Source organism: Molossus molossus, unplaced genomic scaffold (assembly GCF_014108415.1).
Source record: "Molossus molossus isolate mMolMol1 unplaced genomic scaffold, mMolMol1.p scaffold_m16_p_3, whole genome shotgun sequence".
NCBI classification, from domain to species: Eukaryota; Metazoa; Chordata; class Mammalia; order Chiroptera; family Molossidae; genus Molossus; species Molossus molossus.
Genome location: NW_023425366.1, coordinates 119,448,626 through 119,469,078, shown reverse-complemented (window position 1 = coordinate 119,469,078; position 20,453 = coordinate 119,448,626). Strand labels below are relative to the sequence as shown.

General features: G+C 50.1%; 1 protein-coding gene and 1 long non-coding RNA gene across 10 annotated transcripts in view; one reads left to right on the top strand and one right to left on the bottom strand.

Annotated features, from left to right (window-relative positions):
- The window catches only part of AMDHD2 (amidohydrolase domain containing 2), a 63,562-nt gene that overhangs the window by 12,205 nt on the left and 30,904 nt on the right, over positions 1–20,453 (top strand). For 7 of the 9 annotated variants that reach the window (XR_004961798.1, XR_004961801.1, XR_004961800.1 and 4 more), the window contains exon 9: positions 146–214. Coding sequence is in view for 5 of the 9 variants with exons in the window: in XM_036280769.1 (XP_036136662.1) it covers positions 146–214 (69 nt within the window). In the remaining 4 variants the exon portion in view is untranslated. Of the gene's footprint in view, positions 1–145; positions 215–1,152; positions 1,255–1,635; positions 1,887–20,453 lie in introns of those variants that run through there. The other 2 variants (XM_036280764.1, XM_036280766.1) reach the window with 2 other exon arrangements.
- LOC118642811 lies at positions 422–9,201 on the bottom strand. Its single transcript, XR_004961802.1, has 3 exons — positions 9,093–9,201; positions 1,625–1,737; positions 422–681 (listed from the first exon to the last, which is right to left on the bottom strand). It is a non-coding gene; the product is annotated as an uncharacterized LOC118642811 (long non-coding RNA).

Sequence of the window (20,453 nt, the reverse complement as noted above, 5' to 3'; positions counted from 1 at the left end):
CCACATTAGAAGAGCCCCTTAGTCCCTCTGGTGGGATGCAAGAACCTAGATGTCTTCTGCCAGCCCTCACCCCATCCAGTGTGCCTGGTGGCCCCTGCCCTTGCCCCTCCCCCCCCCACCAGAGCCTGCCCTCTCTGCTCTCAAGGCACCAAGACACTGAGCGGCAGCATAACCCCGATGGACGTCTGCGTTCGGCATTTCCTGCAGGCCACAGGTCAGTGAGGCTGGTGTGTGTGTGTGTGTGTGTGTGTGTGTGTGTGTGTATGTTGGGGGCAGAGGTTGCATCTGAGAGAAGCTGGATATCCCTTATCTGTCATGTCTAGTGGGGTTCCTTAGGGGCGGGCACTAGTAATGTGGCCAAGGTGCCATCCGTAGGGAGGTCACAGCAGGAGAGAGGACAAGCAAGCAAATGGCTGGAACCCAGGGCAAGCATCCAAGCCACGGCACCCAAGAGAAGGGTCTTTACTCCACATGAGGGTGGGGGCTTGGCTTGGGGAGGGTGCTATGGGATGGCAGGACTTGTCAGGTAGAGAACTGTGATGAGGTGAAGGGCCAGAGCAGCAATCCAGTCTCCAGGGTCAGGCCACATGATGTAGAGGGTGTGGACAGTTGTCGTCTGGCAGAGGCTGCGGTTGGCCAGGCCCCATGGGGCTTTTTGCAGCACCCAGGTAGAGTGTCATGCTGCGGGGTAAGAGTCACCTGGGTCCAAGGTGCTTGTTTAGAGCAGCAAGGAGACAGGCTGGGAGGCAGGAAATAGCTGTGGTCTGGCCTGGGGGATGATGCAGGGGATGGAGGGAATTGGGTTTGGTTATTTGACTTCTTGGTGGGGGACAGGGGCAGAGCACCAGGTCTCCAGCGGCCTCATAGTTGCCCAACATACTGCTTTCTTGTGGGGTGTTCTCCCTGGGACCCAGGAAGAGGAGGGGCCCATGAGCATTTGGGTCCAGAGGGTCCCTGCTGGGCTGGGGTGGGTGAGTGGCTGGAAATGATGGGACTGGGGGACTTTGTCAACCTGCTGCAGAGTCCTGGCATGTGTCCCCCCTACCCTATCACTAGGACTTGGAGCTCCAGGGCTGTGGGGGCGGGGTTAGGAGGGCGCCAGCAGAGCCAGCTGGGGGTGTGGATGGTCACCCAGCTGTGTCTCCTGAGCAGGCTGCAGTGTGGAATCGGCCCTGGAGGCTGCGTCACTGCATCCCGCCCAGCTGCTGGGACTGGAGAAACGCAAGGGAACCCTGGACTTTGGGGCTGATGCAGGTCTGATATGGGGAGGCCTGGGCAACATGAAGACTCAGGAGTTCTTGGGAGGCCTGGGACAGGACAGGGTGGGCAGAAGGGTGGGATCTTTCCTACATCCAGGCAGCCTTACCCAGCCGCCAGCCTTGGTCTGGCCCCAGTTTCCCATCAGACCAGGCTTTCTGGCATCTGAGACAAGGTCAAGCAAAGGGCTGCTGGGATCTTTCTCCCTTGTTCCCCTACTCCCAGGAGTCTTGGTTCCAGGGCCTCAGTCAGTCTGTGCTGGGTCGGGGCATCCTACACAAGTTGTATCCCAGGCCTTGGTTTCCCCACCAGCCTTGGGCTGGGGGTAGGGGGGCAGGCCTGCCACTGCCTCCTTCTCACAGCTTACCTTTGACCCAGACTTCGTGATGCTCGATGACTCCCTGCACATTCAGGCCACCTACATCTCGGGCGAGTTGGTGTGGCAGGCGGAGGAAGCCAGGCAGTGACCTAGGACCACAGCTGAAAAGGACACCCAGCCTCAGCTGGACATTGTCAGTACTGGGCTGTCGAGGAGCTGGTCTCCGGGGAGTGAGTGGGAACCCTGCCCCAGGTGAATGGCCATGGCCCTGGAGGCAGCTGGCTTGGATAAACTGTGTACCCCACAGGGAGTTGCCTGGTCTCTGAGTTTTGCTTCAAAGGAGGCTTCTTGCTGTTTTCCGTCACCCTGGTGGCTCTCCTGGAGGTGGGGGGTTGGGGTTGTGGCTTAGGGTTGGGAGTGGCTGGACTCCACCTCAGCCCAGCATTTTGAGGAGGCTTTGTGGGGTTCAGTGGAGGTGACAACAGGGCCCCTTTCTGTTAGAAGGATGTGTCTGAGGCCTGCAGACAGATGTGTCATTTGGAAATTAATGGAGGGAAGGATGGGGAAAGCCATGGGCTATAGGTTTGAAAGCTGAAAGTTGGCAGGAAGGGGCTTGGGGACTGTGGATATAGACAACTTCAGAAGTTTGCTTGTTGTGGGGGCTGAGGGAAAGGGTACTTCTTGGAATTTTAAACAGGAGAGCATTGATCTTGGAGACAAATTAAGAGATGGGCAGGGAAGGGCCTCAGGTGGGCACTACAGAAGTTTGGGAGGCTAGTATGTGTGGGTGTCCTGTGGTCTTGTTTTCTACACCTGAGTTGTGCAGGGCTTGGGCACATAACCCAGCACTCCTCTCCAACCTTCAGAGGAATCCACACTGGCCTCGGTACCCCAGGTTGCCCATCTCTGATTGCAGGAAGCAGTGGTTGAAGGGCCCCTGAGCTGACCATAGCCAGTGCTCCCTGGCCTGCCTGACCGGACCAGCCCTCGTCCCACCTTCATGAGCCCTCAGGATCATCCAGTCTGATTCTTTGGGCATCTTTTTTGTTTGTTTTGTTTTTTGATACGTGCCCCTAGCGGGAACCAAACCTGGGACGCTGTAGTCTTCAGGCCGACGCTCCAACTGCTGAGCCAAACCGGCCAGGGCTCTTTGGGCATCTTTTCTGAACAACCTCATCTCCTGACCCAACTCCTAGGAGGGCGGGATGAGCCGTCCTGTACTCTGGTGTTTGCACAGCTGTGGGTAACCCTGTCTGGTGTTGGTGGATATCAGTGTCCTGTGCCCCACCTTCTGATTCTCCTCAGCCCTGGCAAAGGTCCCTGGGAGAAAGTAGATGAGCTTAACTGATAAGCCAGAAGCTGAGCAGCAGTTGTCAGCACTCCTGGTACTGGGCCTCATCCTTGTGATCTATGGGTAATCACTTGCTCCATTTGCCTGCCGAAAATCCAAAGAAGTGTTCTGTTTGTCATCTATGGTGCCGAGTCTGAGAGCTGTTGAGTATCAGCACCAGCATTTGGCCCAGCCTGGCGTACCCTGGGAACTTCCCTTAGACCTCTAACCAAGGCCTCTCTGGGTGGAGAATTATGGGGGGACTGGTGGCCAGCCAGGTGACACCAGAGATGACAGGAGCCAACACTGGCTCGGAAGAAAGAGCACTTCAGGCAAAGGGAACTGCCCCTCAGAGGCCACTGACACACAGGCTTAGTGTGTTGAAGGAACAGAACTAATTACCACTGGGACTAGAGAGTGGTCCAGGGATGGGGGACCAGAGCTGGGCCTTGCAGCTGCAGTGGGAGTTCTGATTTTATTTGAAGTGTGGGGGCAATGGCTAGAGTATCTTTTTTTTTTTTTATCCTCACCCGAGGATATTTCTCCATCTTTTTGTTCAGATAGAGTGGGAGGGAGAGAGAGGAAGAGAGAGAGAAACATCGACGTGAAAGGGGCACACCGAGTGGCCGCCACCCGCACGACCAACCAGGGCCAGGGACAAACTGCAACCGAGGTACATGCCCTCAGCGGGAACCGAACCCGGGTCTCTCTGGACCGCAGGCCTACTCTCCAACTGCTGAGCCAAACCGGCCAGGGCTCTTTTTTTTTTTAATCCTCACCCGAGGACATTTTTCCATTTTTTGTTCAGACAGAGTGAGAGGGAGAGAGAGGAAGAGAGAGAGAGAGAGAGAAACATTGACGTGAAAGGGACACACCAAGTGGCCACCACCCACACGACCCAACCAGGGCCGGGGACAAACTGCAACCTAGGTACGCACCCCTAGCGGGAACCAAACCCAGGTCTCTCTAGACCGCAGGCCGACGCTCTAACCGCTGAGCAAAACCGGCCAGGGCCTCTTTTTTTTTTAAATTGTGGTAAAATACATGTAACAATCACCATTTTTAAGTGTACAGGTTGGCATTAAATACACTCACACTGTTGTGCAATCATCACCACCACCATCTTCAGAACATTTTCATCACCCCAAGTGGAAATTGTGCTCATTAAACACTAATCCGAATTCCCTCTCACCAAGCCCTGGCAGCTGCCTATATATTTTGTTTCTGAGTCTGAGGTTGCCATTTTAGGTGTGCCTTTGGGTTGCTGGGGGTGACAAGAAGACCGAAGGGCTGGCTGTCGGGTGGCAGTGGGACCAGAAACAAGTGAAATGGGACAGGCTTGCCCTAGTATGGGCGTGGACTAAGGGACAGAGGAGGTAATGCTAGGTGTGTGCCTGACTCACTAGTGAGTGGGGGTGACTTTCACTGAGAAGGAGAGGCTGAGCTGGGATCCCTGGGGAGGTGACCTGGTATGCTTAGCATCTCCCTGGCTTGTTTAACATGTGTGAATGGGAAGACTCCAGGGTCCAGTGTTGGTCAGAGCCTGGCCTAGGGACTGGTTTAGCCCAGGTTGCTGCCACATCTCAATACTCCCAGTTGTGAGGAAGGACCACCTGACTTCCAAGTGTGGGAGCCGAGAAGCTTCCACTTGGCGTGTCTGGGCCAACTCAGTGCTGGAGGGGTCCTTCTGAAGCCTCAGGCTCCTCGGGTGACAGGGATACCAGTGTGCTGATTTGAATCTGAAGTAAGCAGTTAGGCATGAGCCGGGTAGGAAGATGGGCCAGAGGCAGAGGTTCACCAGAGCAGAGCACACCAGGTGCCTAGCAACCTGCAGAACTACTAGCCCATGCAGAACTACCCCCTTAAGCATTAACCCCTGTAGATGTTATCTAGGTCTCAGCTGGGTTTCAGCTCCAGACCCAAAGAAGCAGCAAGGCTAGGCGGGGCAATTCCATGGCTGACATCAGAACCAGCTTTGATGACTGATCCTCTGCACTGGCGCTGACCAAACAGTGGTCTTCACTTTGAGGAGACACACTTGGAAAGCTGATGAATATTCTATTGAGATCCTTCCCTGAGACCTCCATATAAAATCCTTCAGGACTAAGGACCCACCGCAGTTCTATGTGTCATGCCTGAGCCTTTCCTCACTCCCTTCCCCCAGACCTGTTTTCCTTGCCTCTTTCTCCTAAACCCCAGGGGCCCCTTCTTTTGCCTCTGTACCTTATTTCCTGAGCCTATTCTATGGCTCACTTCTACCTTGGTGACTTTCTTTTATATATGTTTTTATTGATTTTTTTAGAGAGCGAGTGGAAGGAGGAGAGGGAGAAAAACATCAGTCAGCTGCCTTCTGCACGTCCCCCACTGGGGATTGAGCCTGCAACCTGGGCATGTGCCTCCACTAGGAGTCAAACCAGGACCTCTCAGTCCATGGGAGGATGCTCAGTTCACTGAGCCACACCAGCCAGGCTATCTCTTGTGACTTTCTAATTAAACTCTTACAGTTTGAGTCTTAGCTGTGAATTCTTTCTTAGAAAGGACTCCAGTACCCAGGTTGCTGAACCCATGTCCACTGTGACTCCCCTAGTCTAACACCTGGTGCCCTTTAGACACCAAGAAATTTAGTCCAACCTGTTCTGCTGCCCCCTATATTGGGAGCGCCCAGGGGTATCTGGTCTATGGGATACGCAGATTCAAGATGATATGCAGTGCACTGGGACTCACCATGGAAGGGGCTTTTTCGTGAGGGGTGTGCTCTATAGAGCCAATCCAGATCCCCAAAAGGAGGCATGTGCCATGGCAAAGCAGTAGGGGCAAGCTAGCTCTCTGAACCAGCAAAAGGCAGACTGGAAGCCAGGAGCCCCAGAAGGCAGAGTAAGGGTCCTGGGAAGACCAAAGCCCATTGTCCCTCACAGTACTCTAGACCAGGCTCTGCTCCAACCTGCCAGCCTCTCTCCCTTTCCACACCTTCCTGCCCCACAAAGACAGCCAACCCCCACTCCTATCGCCCCTATGGAAGTCCTGGCTTCCCATCTCACTGCATCTTGGCCCCCATCACACCCCTAAGACTCCTCCAGCACCTGCAACCTTTCTCCCCTCTACCTTGCCTGCCTCAAAACTACCCTACCATTAATAGCCTGGTGCTGTTACTGACATTGCATTTTTTTTTTTTTTTTAATTAGGAAGGGACAGAGAGAAACATCTATTGGCTGCCTCCTACACACCCCCTACTTGGGATTGGGGATCGAGCCCGAAACATGGGCAAGTGCCCTGACCAGGAATCGAACCAGGACCTCTCTCTCGGTCCATGGACGACACTCGATCCACTGAGCCACACTGGCTGGGCTGACTTTACTTTTTTTTTTTTTTTTTTTAATCCTCACCCCAGGATATTTTCCCATTGCTTTTTCAGATAGAGTGCAGGGGAGAAAGAGAGAGAAAGAACATCAGTGTGAGAAACACATCGACTGGTTTACTTCCTTACGACCCCCACCCGGACCAGAGATCGAATCACAACCAAGGTTATGTGCTCTTGACCAGAATCAAACCTGCGACTCTTTGGTCTGCAGACCAACATTCTAACCACCGAGCCAAACCAGCCAGGGCTGACATTGCTTTTTTTTTTTTTTTAAATCCTCACCAGAGGGTATTTTTCTGTTTATCTTAAGATAAAGAGAGAGGGAGAGAGAAACATTGACGTGAGAGGGACACATGAACTGATTGGGACACATGAACTGGTTGCCTCCTGCACAACCCCGACCAGGGTCTGGGACAAAGCTGCAACGGAGGTACGTGCCCTTGGCTGGAATTGAACCTGGGGGTCATTGGTCCGCAAGCGGATGTTCTACCATTGAGCCAAATTGGGCAGGGCCTGACACTGTATTTTTTTTTTTTTTTTTTATCCTCACCCGAGGACATTTTTCCACTTTTTTTCAGGTAGAGTGGGAGGGAGAGAGAGGAACAGAGAGAGAGAGAGAAACATCGATGTGAAAGGAACACATCGAGTGGCTGCCACCCACACAACCGACCAGGGCCGGGGACAAACTGCAACCGAGGTACGCGCCCTTAGCGGGAACCGAACCCGGGTCTCTCAGGACCGCAGGCCGACGCTCTAACCGCTGAGCCAAACCGGCCAGGGCGACACTGTATTTTTGATAAAGCTACTCTATTCACTATATTTTTTAGTTGAACATGAAGTAGAAGGCTTTCCTATTAGGGACACATGGGTCTGTCTCACTATTTTAAAAAGGTGCCCAAGACCTGGCCAGTCTAACTCAGCGGTTAGAGTGTTGGCCCACGGACCAGAGAGGCCCGGGTTCAGTTCCTGCTAAGGGCATGTACCTCGGTTGCAGTTTGCCCCCGGCCCCGGTTGGGGTTGTGTGAGTGGTAACCACTCAATGTGTCTCTCACATTGATGTTTCTCTCTCTCTCCCCTCTTCTCTGCCTCCCGTTCTATCTGAAGATAAATGCAAAAATGTCCTTGGGTGAGGAAGAAAAAAAAAAGATTACGCCCTGGCCGGTTTGGCTCAGCGGTAGAGCATTGGCCTGCGGTCCAGAGAGACCCGGGTTCGGTCTGCTAAGGGCATGTACCTTGGTTGCAGTTTGTCCCCAGCCCTGATTGGGTCATGCAGATGGCAACCACTTGATGTGTCCCTTTCACATTGATGTTCTTCTCTCCTTCCCTCCCCACTCTATCTGAACAAAAAAAAAGGAAGAATGTCCTTGTGTGAGGATAAAAAAAAAAAAAAAAGATCTTGGTTCTGGCACTACACGACCTAGGGCAGGTTACAGCACTGTGCTGTGCCTCAGCCCCCTCATCTGAAAAGTTGGGCAACAAAAGCTAGATGTTTATTTAGAGTAAATGAGATTACACATGTGAATTCCTTACTAAGTGCTGAGTAAATGTTAGTGGGGCTATTGCTATAAGTCTGGCTAGAGTGAATTAAGAGTTCAGTTATTTTATTGTTACTTCTGTATTGTCTAAAGTGTTATTGGAAAAAAAAACACAACATACATCTTTTGAAAATAGAAAAAAAAAAGTTATTTGAAAATAGGCAAACTGCCCTGATGGGTTTGGCTTAGCAGTTACAGCATCAGCCCTTGGACCCAAGGGTTGTGGGTTTGATTATGGGTCAAGGGTACCTGGGTTGCAGGTTCCACCCCTGGACATGTCAGGGCTGTTGTGGGAGGCAACCAATCAATGTGTCTCTCTCTTCCCTTCCCTCCCTTCCACTCTATCTAAAAAGCAATGGAAAAATATCCACAGGTAAGGATTAACAACAACAAAAATATTCAAACCTTCACCGTGGCTGGTGTGACTCAGTTGGTTGAGCTTTGTCCCATGCACCTAGAGGTCATGGGTTCCATTCCCTGTCAGGGCACATGCCAGGTTGCCGGCTACATCCCCTGTTCAGGGCAAGCAGGAGGCAACCAATCAATGATTCTCGCTCATCCAAGTTTCTCCCTCTCTCCCTCTCCCTTCCTCTCTAAAATCAATAAAAACATATTTTTTAAAATGCAAAGCTTCAGGTAGCTTTGTTTAAAATATCACACAATGTGAATGTACTTAATGCCACTGAGTGAACACTAAAATAGTTAATGTGGTAAATTTTATATTTTAGCACAATTTATTATTATTATTTTTTTAATCCTCACCCGAGGATATTTTTCCATTTTTTTTGTACAGATAGAGTGGGAGGGAGAGAGAGGAAGGGAGAGAGAGAGAGAAACATCGACGTGAAGGGACACATCGAGTGGCTGCCACCCTCACAACCAACCAGGGCCAGGGACAATCTGCAACTGAAGTACATGCCCTTAGCGGGAACCGAACCCGGGTCTCTCCGGACCGCAGGCCAACGCTCTAACCGCTGAGCCAAACTGGCCAGGGCTATTTTAGCGCAATTTAAAAAACCAACATCGTCATCTACAATAACAACTTCCAAAAATTTTTACATCATCATCAACTACAAAAAAAATTATAGGCAAACGAGTTCTGAAAGTGTTCCTGGGACTATTAGCGGAGATGAGATGGGATTGTTTTCTGCCGTATAAATATGACTTGACCTGATAGCCTAAATTTCCTACCGTGAACACTTCTTAGTTCTGTATCTAGTAAAGTTTCGTCTCTCGGTGTTTACGCAGAGCCCGGCTTCTTAGTGCCAGCGGCGGCCTGGAGCCCAGCCTCACCTCTTATTCGGGTGTGACCTTGGCGGGCCCTGGCCCCAGCGAGCCTCCTTTTCCCGGTCTGGGAGCCTGGGATGACAGCTCGCCCCCGCCACCGCGGGGCATCGCCCGGCGGCTCTGGGATTGGCTCCCACAGGGTCGCGCCCCCACCCCCCCTAGGCGGGGTCCAACGTCTCCAGCCTGTGGGGCCCCAACCCGGAAATGCGGCTGCGGGGCGCCGACCGGACTGACGAGGGCTGCCGCCGCGCGACGGCGAGCAAGGCCAATGGGTGCGGGCGGCGGCGACGGTTCGGCGGAAGTCCCGCCTAGCGTCGCACGGGGGCGGGGCGGTGCCGGGGGCGGTGAGCGGCGGGGCGGGCGCAGGATGAGGGCGGCCATTGCTGGAGCTCCGCTGCGGGGAGGAGGACGCTGAAAAGGCGCAGAGTCGCGCAGCGCTGCGGAGAGGTGGCCGAGCCGACGCGGGGTCCATGGCTAGGACCACCAGCCAGCTGGTGAGTGCGCTCGCGGCAGCTCGGGCGCACCGGCCTGTCACCCTTCCGAGAGCGGCGGCCGCTTGGGCCCGGCTAGGCGCCGCGGTCCGAGGTTCCGAGGGCCGGGCAGCGTCTCACATGGGTCGGACGGCAGAGCGAGGGCCGTGCGCGCCGTGGGGACGCCGCTTAACCGCCGAGGAGAGCGCGGTCCCCGTGCGGCGGGCCCAGGCGCTGACAGGCGCGCAGAGGGCGGGGAAGCCGAGGAGGTGTCACCGGCCCGATGCGGTGGAAGTGTTCGGAAAGTTTTTCGGCGCGGCCTGGAGCCGAGCCTCCGGGATTACTTTTCGTTCTGTCTGCGGAGGAGCCTCCCTGGGCCTTCACCTGGAACGGGGTCCCGGTGCCTCTGCCCGCAACTGAAGCAGGAGGTGCGAGCTGTTGCTCATACCACTGATGCTCTGGGCCTTCCAAATTCGCTGTTAGCATGGAGTCTGAGACTCCTTTCCTGGCCCGGAGGGTGCTTTTCCTGCCTTGAGTCCGAGCTCTGGCACAGGCACGGGTGTTGTGGGAAGCCCCTGGGAGGGTCGGCTGGAACCTACCGCCCAGGAGAAAGGGAGCGTGACAGGGAGGAGGGATTTTAGGGAGAAAGAAAAAGAAAAAAACGCCACTAGAGTTTGTGTTTTCTCTCTGTTGCTAAAAGTATTCCTAGTGTTTTTATGTTTTTTCCTCTGCTGAGTTCCGGACTCTTGGGAAGATGGTTTAAGGTTTTATACCTTGTGTGTGAATGTGAAGTGGGTGATGGAAGAATGTCTAGACAGCTGGTCACGTTTGATTGAAAAGGCAGATCCCTTATGAAGATAGATGCGTGAAATATACTTGACCCGGTCGCCTTTTGTGTGGTCATGAAACCCTTTCAGAATATGATTGAAGGTATGTGTCTTCTGAGAAAAAGCTCAGCGACACCGGATTTTGTAATTATTTTAGGAAACTCTTGAACCTTCCACAGTTTACCCCTGGATTTCGTGTTGAGAACACTTGACTTTGTAGAGATGGGTGATAATCCAAAGTCTAAGAGCAGGAGGACCTGGTCTGTTGAGGAAAATGGTGAAAGGCAAAAGGGATGTCTTGACTATTCCGACATGTGGTGCCTGGGTGAATGGCAAAAATACAATTTAGGAGGCTTGGCGAAGTTCAGTGGAGGCTGAGGCTGACGATAATTCTGGTTTTTATTTTTTATTTTTTCTTAATTCTTTTTTTGTTATGGATTTGAGAGAGAAAGAAGAGGGAGAGATAGAAACATCGATGAAAGAGAACGCCGATTGGCCACCTCCTGCATGCCCCCCACTGGCGATCCTGCGCACAACCTGGGCACGTGCCCCGACCAGGAATCGAACCAGTGACCTCTTGGTGCATGAGTTGATGCTCAACCACTGAGCCACACCTGCCGGGCAATCCTGGTTGTTTTTAAAATTGCCTGGCCGGTGTGGCTCACTGGTTGAGCATGGACCCATGACCAGATTGTGGCTAAATCCCCAGTGTGGGGCGTGCAAGAGGCGGCCAATCGATATTCTCTCTCATGGATGTCCCTCTCCCTTCCTCTCTCTCTAAAATCAATAAAGAAAAATAAATAAATAAATAAATAAATAAATAAATAAATAAATAAACCTTCGCACTGTGGCCAGTTTGGTTCAGTGGTTAGAGCGTCGAGTGGTGGACCAATGGGTCACAGGCTTGATTCTGTTCTGGTCACAGGCACGTACCTTCCTTGCGGTTTGTCCCTGGCCGTGGTCGGAGTCATGTGGGAGGCAACAAACCAATGTCCCTCTCATGTCGATGTTTTTCTCTCTTCCTCCCTCCCACTCTGTCTGAAGATAAATAGAAAAATATCCTCCGGTGAGGATTAAAAATAAATAAATAAATAAATAAATAAAATTTTGTGTAGTGATGTTGCAGTGCAAGGTGTGTACTTTGATGGTGTACATTGGTGGAGTAAAAAAGCACATTTTCTCATAGTCTCGGTAGTTACACATCTGGAGTTTTCTTTGTATGAGGCAGCCTTTTAGTGCAAAATTGCTGGAATCTAATGAGAAGAAATGAATTACAGAATAGAGGCTAGACTTCCCCTCAGGACGTGAGACGATGAAGGGTTTTGTGTCTGGAACTAGGTTCCTTCACATGTAGCTATGTATGTGAGAATGTGCCATATTTCCCATCAGTAATGGCAGAGATGCCCCCAACATTGGATTTTTTACATGAGGACAGATTTGCATAGTTCCAGTGAACCACACCGGATGGACAAAACAGTTCTTTTAGTTGTCAACTTTAATATGTTAAATTGTTTATTTTACCAACACTGAAGGCAAATGACTGTCCTGGCCATGTAGCTCAGTTGATCCGAGTGTCACTCCATACACCAGTGGGTTTGATTTCGGTCAAGGCACATTCCTAGGTGTGGGTTCGATCCTTGGTTGGGGCGCCTGCTGGAGTCAATGTATAGATGTTTCTCACATCAGTGTTCCTCTGTTTCTTTCTCTCTCTTCCCCTGCCACTCTCTCTAAAAAATCAATAAAAACATATCCTCGGGAGAGGATTAACAAAAAACAAAAGCACGCAACTTTCCAAATTGTATTCTGACCAATAAATAGATTTCACTGAGTAAAACTTTTAACACGTGGAATCTTAAAGTATATGATTGGATTAATTATCTTTGGAGTGCTGGTGTTATTTCTGATGGAGCGCCAGGATGACTGGATTGGAAAGTGGAAGTAGGATTTCCATGCCAGGCCCCCACTGGTAGTTAATGATTTCTGAGCCTCACATAGGATCTTTGTCTAAAAATACTAGTTTATTCACCTGCTCATTAGCAAATACTGCTTATACAGCTGAGTCTTTCCTGAAAGTAGGAACTGATGAACCTGGGATTTAAAAGGTCTTGGGCCCCTTGTGGTATTGCTCATGTGTCCAGGTGGGTGGGCAGTGATATGGTCCTTCAGAGGTGCCTGCCCCCAGGGAGCTCCCCTGCTGTTCCTGCCCACGTCTCACTTTGTCCTTTGCAGCTCTCAGTAGTTATAGGGAACCAACTGGATGGTCTGTCTCTTCTTCACCCAGAGGTCATCACTGTTTCCTTTTTGTCTTTTAACCAATTTGGGAGGCCTCTGTTGTATACCTGACAGTTTGTCTCCTGCTGTTTTCACGTCACATTTTTGCATGGGCATTTCTTCACACTCCACGCTGCCTAGTACTCCTCTCTCTGGGTGAACCAGAGTAGCCATTGATCTACTGGTGGACATTTACATTTATGTAGGCCGTTTCCAGTTGTTAGGAGTCATTTGCATAGGCCATTTCCAGTTGTTAGGAGTCACTCTGTAATGAGTGTTTTCTAAATATAACTCTCATTCTGAGTTTCTGACTGTTTTGGCTAGATTCTGGGTAGAGCAGTGGTTCTCAACCTTCCTAATGCTGCGGCCCTTTGATACAGTTCCTCATGTTGTATGTGGGTCTATCTGCATGTGGGTGGGCCTGCCTGGAGACGGACAGAGGAGCGGTGTCTCGGTTCCTAAGACTATCGGAAATGTGTTTTGCGATGGTGATAAGCGACCCCTGAGAAAGGGTCGTTAGACCCCCAAATGGGTCGCGACCCACCAGTTGAGAACCACTGGTGTAGAGAGATGTGCTGGACCATAAGGGCAAGAGCCTAAGGTACAATATGGTGGTGATCACCAAGTGCTTCCCAGGGAGGTCCTGCCATTCAGGGCCCCTCTACCTCAGTCCCTGGGTGACACAGAGTATCAGCATCACTCACACACTTTACTAACTGGGACTACCTGGAAAGGGTTGCGAGCAAGGAGTCTGAATATGGCTTCACGCTGGGCGTGTGACTATGGACAAGGACCTGCTCTGTGCCTCAGTGTCCCCATCTGTGAAAAGCATGCTTGTAGTTCACACCAAGAGTTGTTTGGAGGAGTAAGCTTGAAAACATGTAAAATGCTCAAGAGTGCATGGCAGATGGTAAGCACTTAAATGTTAGTTATGGTTTTTAGAAGTTGAGAAAAACAGCATTTCATTCATTTTATTTAGAACAATGGTTTTTAAAGATGTATCTGTAAGGGGTATACATAATTCTGTGGAAAATCTAAAGAATGAACAGAGAACAAATTTGCTTGTGCCCACCACCTTGCTTTAAACAGAATTTTGCTAGGTTCTGAGAAGCCCTCTGAATGGCCTTTCTGATTGTCATCTTTTTCCCTCTGGTCCAGAGGTAACGTGCATCCTGACGTTCATGTTCATCAAGTTAATGGTGTGTAAAGTACATTAGGCAGTTCGAGTGCAGGAAGTGAGCAGAGTTTCGGTGTCCATGCAAAGAAATCTTGTATTTCAACATTTCATATAGTATGTTTGGTGACATTGTGTGCAAAGTTAATGTTGATGGTGCAGGTTAGTAAAATGTATAGACACAGTGTTGACCGAGTCCTGAGACCCATTAAGTTTGAGGACTAGACTTGAGGCTGCTGGCAGCCTGACCTTGTGTATTATTCTGCCCACCTCACCTACCTCTCCCTGGGTGAGAGGCTTCAAGGGGCTGGAGGAAAGAGTGGGAGGACAGATTAGGTGATTACCCTAGGGACAGGCACCTACTGAATGCTCCTCCCTTTCTTCTTGTCCTTTCCCCACTCTGCTCTGCGGAACAGCAGAAGCAGTCTTAGTTGGGTCTTCATTTAAAGATTCTTTTTTAGAAACTGAATTTTAAAGAGAGAGAGAGGAAGGGAGAGGGAGAGAGAGAAAGAAAGATCAATGTGAGAGGGAAACATCGATCGGCTGCCTCCTACACACCCCCTACTGGGGATTGAGCCCACAACCCAGGCTTGTACCTCCTGGTACATGGGCTGATGCTCAACCAACTGAACCACACTGGCTGGACTCCATCCTGGATCTTCATGGTGGAAATGTGGGTATGGGAGAGGCAGCCATGGTTACTGTTCCTACCTTCAACTGGTTTTCTGTGCTGGGCCTAGCTTTGTGAAATTTCTTTGGGTGAGAGGAAGTTCTTAGAATATTCTTTGTCATTGAGCACAGCTGACCTGAGGACAGACTCCCTTTAGGGATGAGCTGGTTGGATTTGATGGCAGCCTCCCACCCCTTTAACACAGGGTCCTAGAGGGAGGTGTTCCTTCTGTGGTTTGTTGGTGGTACCTGTCCTGGTGCGGTCAGAGCTCCAGAGTACACGCCACCCGGGCAGCCCTTAAAGGCATCTTAACGTTTTGAGTTTGGGATCATTTGTCTTGCTGGCTGGAGCCTTAAGCCTTGGACAGCATCTTGACCATACAAGGCCCTGATTTTGATCTTGATTCCTCTGCTGGTGTGTTGGAATTTGGCCTTGTGATACAGTATACATTTAATTCAGTTTTAGTTACAGATGAATAAACAACACTTGGAAAGGGCTTGAGGGGTTTATTTTATGATTCAATGGCCCCTGGTTGGAGAAAGTTTGTGTCTGTATCTTCTGTGTTATTTAATTGTAAAAGTGCTCCTAGCATGCTCCCTCCTAGTCAGCTTGAGTGCTTTTTATACCTTTATTGACTAAATCCTCACAGCAAGCCTGGGAGTTCCCGTTCTCCTTACCCTGACTATGAGGTAAAGGGTCTGAGCCACAGAGAGGTGACGTACCGTGCTCAAGGTGAGACAGCTAGTGAGGAGCAGTGCTCAACCCAGCAGAGTGCGTGTTCTAACAGTTCTTCTCTACTTGTACCTGTGACTGTAATGTGTACCCGAGGCCCAGGACTAGTTCATATGCAGAAGGTTTACACAGTTTGGTAAGTAATGATTAAGCTTTGGATCTCTTAATTCTTGTGATATCCTGCAATTAGATTCTTCCTCAGCAGGTTTATAGAAACTTAAAAAAACAAAATCCTCTTAAGAGCCAAGATACATTTAAAGAATCCGGTTGTGGTTGCTGAAATATGGGGTGTGTAGGCCCCCAGCTTTGAATCCGTGGTCCCTGTGCAAATCTAAAGGCTCCCTCTCAGAATGAAAGACTTTCTCATCACACTGAGCCTGAGTCTAGCTTCAACCTCCCCAAGCTCAGTCTTCATATGAAATCCTTGCTTAATTGGCATTTTATTCCCCCTAAAGAGAGGAAGATGTAGAGATGAAAAAAGATCCGGCCCTGGCCGGTCTGGCTCAGCGGTTGGAGCGTTGGCCCGCGGACCAGAGAGTCCCGGGTTTGGTTCCCACTAAGGGCCCTTATCTCGGTTGCAGTTTGTCCCTAGCCCCTGTTGGGGTCGTGTGGGTGGCGGCCACTCAATGTCTCTCTCTCACATTGATGTCTCTCTCTCTCTTCCTCCCTCTCTCCCTCTCGCTCTATCTGAAGAAAAATGCAAAAATGTCCTCGGATGAGTATTAAAAAAAAAAAAAAAGAAAGATCCAGAGGGATCTGAGGAACATCAGTCAACCCTCTACCCCCAATTCAATTCCTAGGCCTCCAGGTGCTGATTCAGGTCTCTTCTCCTGGTTCACGTCCTCATCTGCCCCGTGCAACACTGTCCTGCTGCCCGGTAATTAAGGGCTCTGAGGTATGCTTTAAAACCATGGTCTGTGTTTTAAAAATCAGCTTCCATCTACCTGGCAGTGAGTCTTCTAAGGGTGAGAGAAGCTGTTGTCTGCAGCTTTGGAGGAGGAGAGGTGTCTGCTGTGAGACTTGATGGCACAGGGAAAAGGAATCCAAAACATCCTCTGGTCATTTGTTTCCTTTCCTCAGATTCATTTGCATTTCAGTCTCTTTGTCAATCAAATATTTGCTACATTTAGTGGATTTGAATATTGGATACTGGATATTTTTCTGCTGATATTTTCCTAAACTCTCTTAGTGGGAAAGCAAGATACCACACAGTTAAATTGAGCCTTGATATGTTTTTGGTGGCTATGAAAATGTAATTTGATCTCAAAGTAATTTTCCCTTTCGAGTTTAAACTTCTGAGAGGAGACTCCTGAACCCAGTACTCAAAAAGTCAAAGAAGTTGAAACAAATTCTTATGTACGAATTGTGTGAAACAAATTGAAGTCTACCGAAAATGCCCAGTTTACAATGGACTATATTTTTGAAGTTCACTGGGAAGTCAGTGGTTTAAAATGTGTCTTTGTCATCCTGTCAGAGATGCTCTTTGGAAGGGTGGTTGTAAGTCCTCTCCAAAACCCCCTGTGCCTGCTGTGAAAGGGTGGAGCGAGCACAGCAGGTGACAGTCCTGCTTACCGATTCACCCTGATACACTAACAGGTATAGAAGGAGGTTGTGAAGACATGGTGAGACCCAGTGTTCCAAGACTCCAAAGGTGCGAGTGTCGATGGCTGACTCTTCCTAACCAAGTCTGTTGAGAACAGCTGTCCTTCCTTGTTGATAGAGCTGTGCCATTGGCACACAGAAGGGGTCCTGCATGAGGGGAAGAGGGGAGATGGATGGGGTGCAGTTAGTAAGAAGTAGGGAAGAAAGTGGGGGCTGTGGCATGGCCTGTGACTCTCCTGGCGGGAAAGGAGAGGCATTGATGTAGGGCTTTGGACACGGGTTGCCACAGCCTTCCCTTGAAGGGCCCAAGGGGCTTGGGTTTGGGGTACATATATATCTGTGTGTAAGAAAGGCCAGCTATCATAAGTCTCATGGCAGTGAGCTGCCTGCAGAACCGAACAGAGAGCCATGTTGTTGAAAATGTGTTTGTGATCAGCTCTATTTTATCAGGGAGGAATGGGATGAAGGACAGGCACACCCAGGGTTTTGTTGCTTTAAATTTTTCCAGAGAGCCCTGGCCAGTAGCTCAGTTATTGGAGCATCATTTTGTACAATGAAGGGTTGGTTGCATGTTCGATCCCTGGTCAGGGTGCATATGGTAGGCAACCAATCGATGTTTCTCTCTCTCCACCCCCCTTCCTCTCCCTCTAAAATCAATGAACTAATCCTCAGGTGAGGATTTTATTTTATTTTATTTTATTTTATTTTTTATTTTTTTCAATCCTCACCCGAGGACATTTTTCCATTTTTTTTGTTCAGGTAGAGCGGGAGGGAGAGAGAGGAACAGAGAGAGAGAGAGAAACATCGACGTGAAAGGGACACATCGAGTGGCTGCCACCCGCACGACCAACCAGGGCCGGGGACAAACTGCAACCGAGGCACGCGCCCTTAGCGGGAACCGAACCCGGGTCTCTCAGGACCGCAGGCCGACGCTCTAACCGCTGAGCCAAACCGGCCAGGGCCTCAGGTGAGGATTTTAAAAAATTTTCTCTAGATATTGAAATTTCAGAAGCTGTTGACTCACCAAAAGTATTTATTTATTTTTTAAACCTCACCCAGGATATTTATATTTATTTATTTACTTATTTATGTATTTATTTATTTTTTGGTACGTGCCCCTAGCGGGAACCAAACCCAGGACTCTCGGGTCTGCATGCCGATGCTCCAACCGCTGAGCCAAACCAGCCAGCGCGATATTTTTCTATTTATCTTCAGACAGAGTGGGAGGGAGAGAGAGAGAGAGACACCAGGGCCAGAGACGAATTGCAAGCAAGGTACATGCCCAGGACTGGAATTGTACCTGCGACTCTTTGGTCCTCAGGCTGATGTTCTAACCGCAGAGCCAAACCGGAGAGGGCACAATAAGTATTTATTTAGCATAATTTTGGGTCACCAAATGGGTGGCCATCTAATAAGACTGTGCTGGGAGGGAATGGCTTACCTGCAGATCCTGTGTGGTCTGGGCTTCCAGGCTGTGCTGGCTCTGCAGGACCAAGGGATGGCAGGCAGGATGGAGGCGCCTGAGGAGCCTGACCAAGACCCCCACTCACCCTGACACACGGCTGCCTGCGGTCAGCAAGTGTTCTCCAGATCCTGGTGGCCTCAGAGTGCTCTTTGTGCAGCTTAATTACTTCTCAAGATGTTTTAAAAACTTAACATCAATACTATAACACTTGGAGTTATAGTAAAACATTGGAGGTTTCACACTGGAAGAGTGCTTTTCTCTTTTGTTTTTCATCTTACAATTGATGTTTTAAAAATGCTTTACAGCCCTGCCTGGTTTGGCTCAGCAGTTAGAGTATCAGTTCGCAGGCCAGAGAGTCCTGGGTTCGGTTCCCACTAAGAGCATGTACCTCGGTTGCACTTTGTCCCCAGTCCCGGTTTGGGTCGTGTGGGTGGCAGCCAGTCGTTGTGTCCCTTTCACATTGGTGTTTCTCTCTTTCTCCCTCTCTCCCTCTTGCTTTATCTGAAGATAAATGCAAAAATGTCCTCGGGTGAGGATAAAAAAGTAAATAAAAATAAAAATGCTTTACAAGGTAATATTGCAGCCATTTCCTTTAACTGCAGAGGTAAAGTTATTCACTAAACGTGCCCGTGCCAGTGAGTTATGCTCATGGGAGGAGAAAGCACGAGCACCGAGTTGACCCTTAAACATCTCCATCTGGGACAGGTCCTGAGACTGTCTTGTGCTGAGGTGTTTGCTGGCTCATGTGGCCGAGGCAGGAAGGAAATCACTGAATTCCACGAAGGAGGAAGGTTGCTCATGAAGAGTTCCTGTGTCATCGTGCTCGTAGTGCTGGAATGGAGGGGGTACTGCTGGGGTATTTTTGGAGCAGCAGTGGTGTAGTAGACCAGTATCTCAGAGCCTTGGGCTGATGCTGGACAGTACAGCCTTGGTTAGGCTGTCATCAGACTCTGGTTCAGGAGGTGTCTGGGTCTTCATGGGTAGCCCCATTTCTCAGGCTCCCACCCCTGTGGTTTGAGGTGCCCAGAAGGGTGTGTCAAGGGTGCTGAGGTCCCTGCCTGACATCCAGGAGTTTTTCTGGACCACCGTGAGTCTAGAGCTGCTCCTGCCTTGGGACTTTTGCACTGGCTAGTCCTCTGTGGGGAAAGCTCTACAGACACCTGGGGAGACCTTTCCCCACCTCCTCGAGTCTTTGCTCAGATATTACCTTCCCACTGAGGGCTTCTCTGGTTGTTTAGATGTACACCACCCCCATCCAAACACTCCCATCTCCCTTCCCTGATGTATTTTTCTTACAGTGCTGATCACCATACGACACTGGAATTTCTACCTGGTTTCTGCTTCATGGAAGGTCTATCTGCACCACTAGAATATGGGCTTCTTGAGGGCACAGGCTCGGTCTCGTTCTTTACTGTCTCTCCAGTGCCCAGGAGAGTGCATGGTCCTTAGTGAACCTGTGTTGATGAAGTGGATAAGAGCAGAGTGGTCTCAAGCGCAATGCACTGCATTCGCCTTCAGTCATTGAAGGTGCTGTGAGGTGCTGGCAGAGACCCTGCCATTTCATGTAAAGCATGTGACGGAAAAGCAGGTGTGTGTCTGTTGGTCTGTATTACATCATCTATTGTTGCCATTTCCAAACTCCAGAGTTCTTTCTATATTTCACTTGGATGTTGATTTCAAAAAGACTGGTTTTTCTTTCTGACTCATGAAGCCTGCTGTGTTTTGAATCTGAAACTTAGAGGGAAAAGGGAAACTTTAAAATGTGTGTGCCCTGGCCGGTTTGGCTCAGCGGTTGGAGCATCAGCCTGTGGACCAGAGAGTTCCAGGTTTGGTTCTCCCTAGGGGCACGTACAAAAGAAAAAAATGTGTGATGCATGACTAGCTCTTACTACGTTGCATTTTCTGTACATTAGTATCTCTCTCCTGGACATTGAAGCACCATCCAAGTCTCCACCGCCCTCCCCTGAGCAGTACTGTAGTCATCCGACCACTCTCTCCCAGCCCCTCGCTGACCCACAATGTGGCCCACAGCAGCCAGGGGTCTGCTGTGTTCCCCCAGCAGTCATCCAGCTCTGCCATGGCCACAGCCTTAACCAGCTCACTCTGTAAATGTTGCCGGGCTTGTTGCCCCATTAAGATGTATGTAGCTTCCGAGG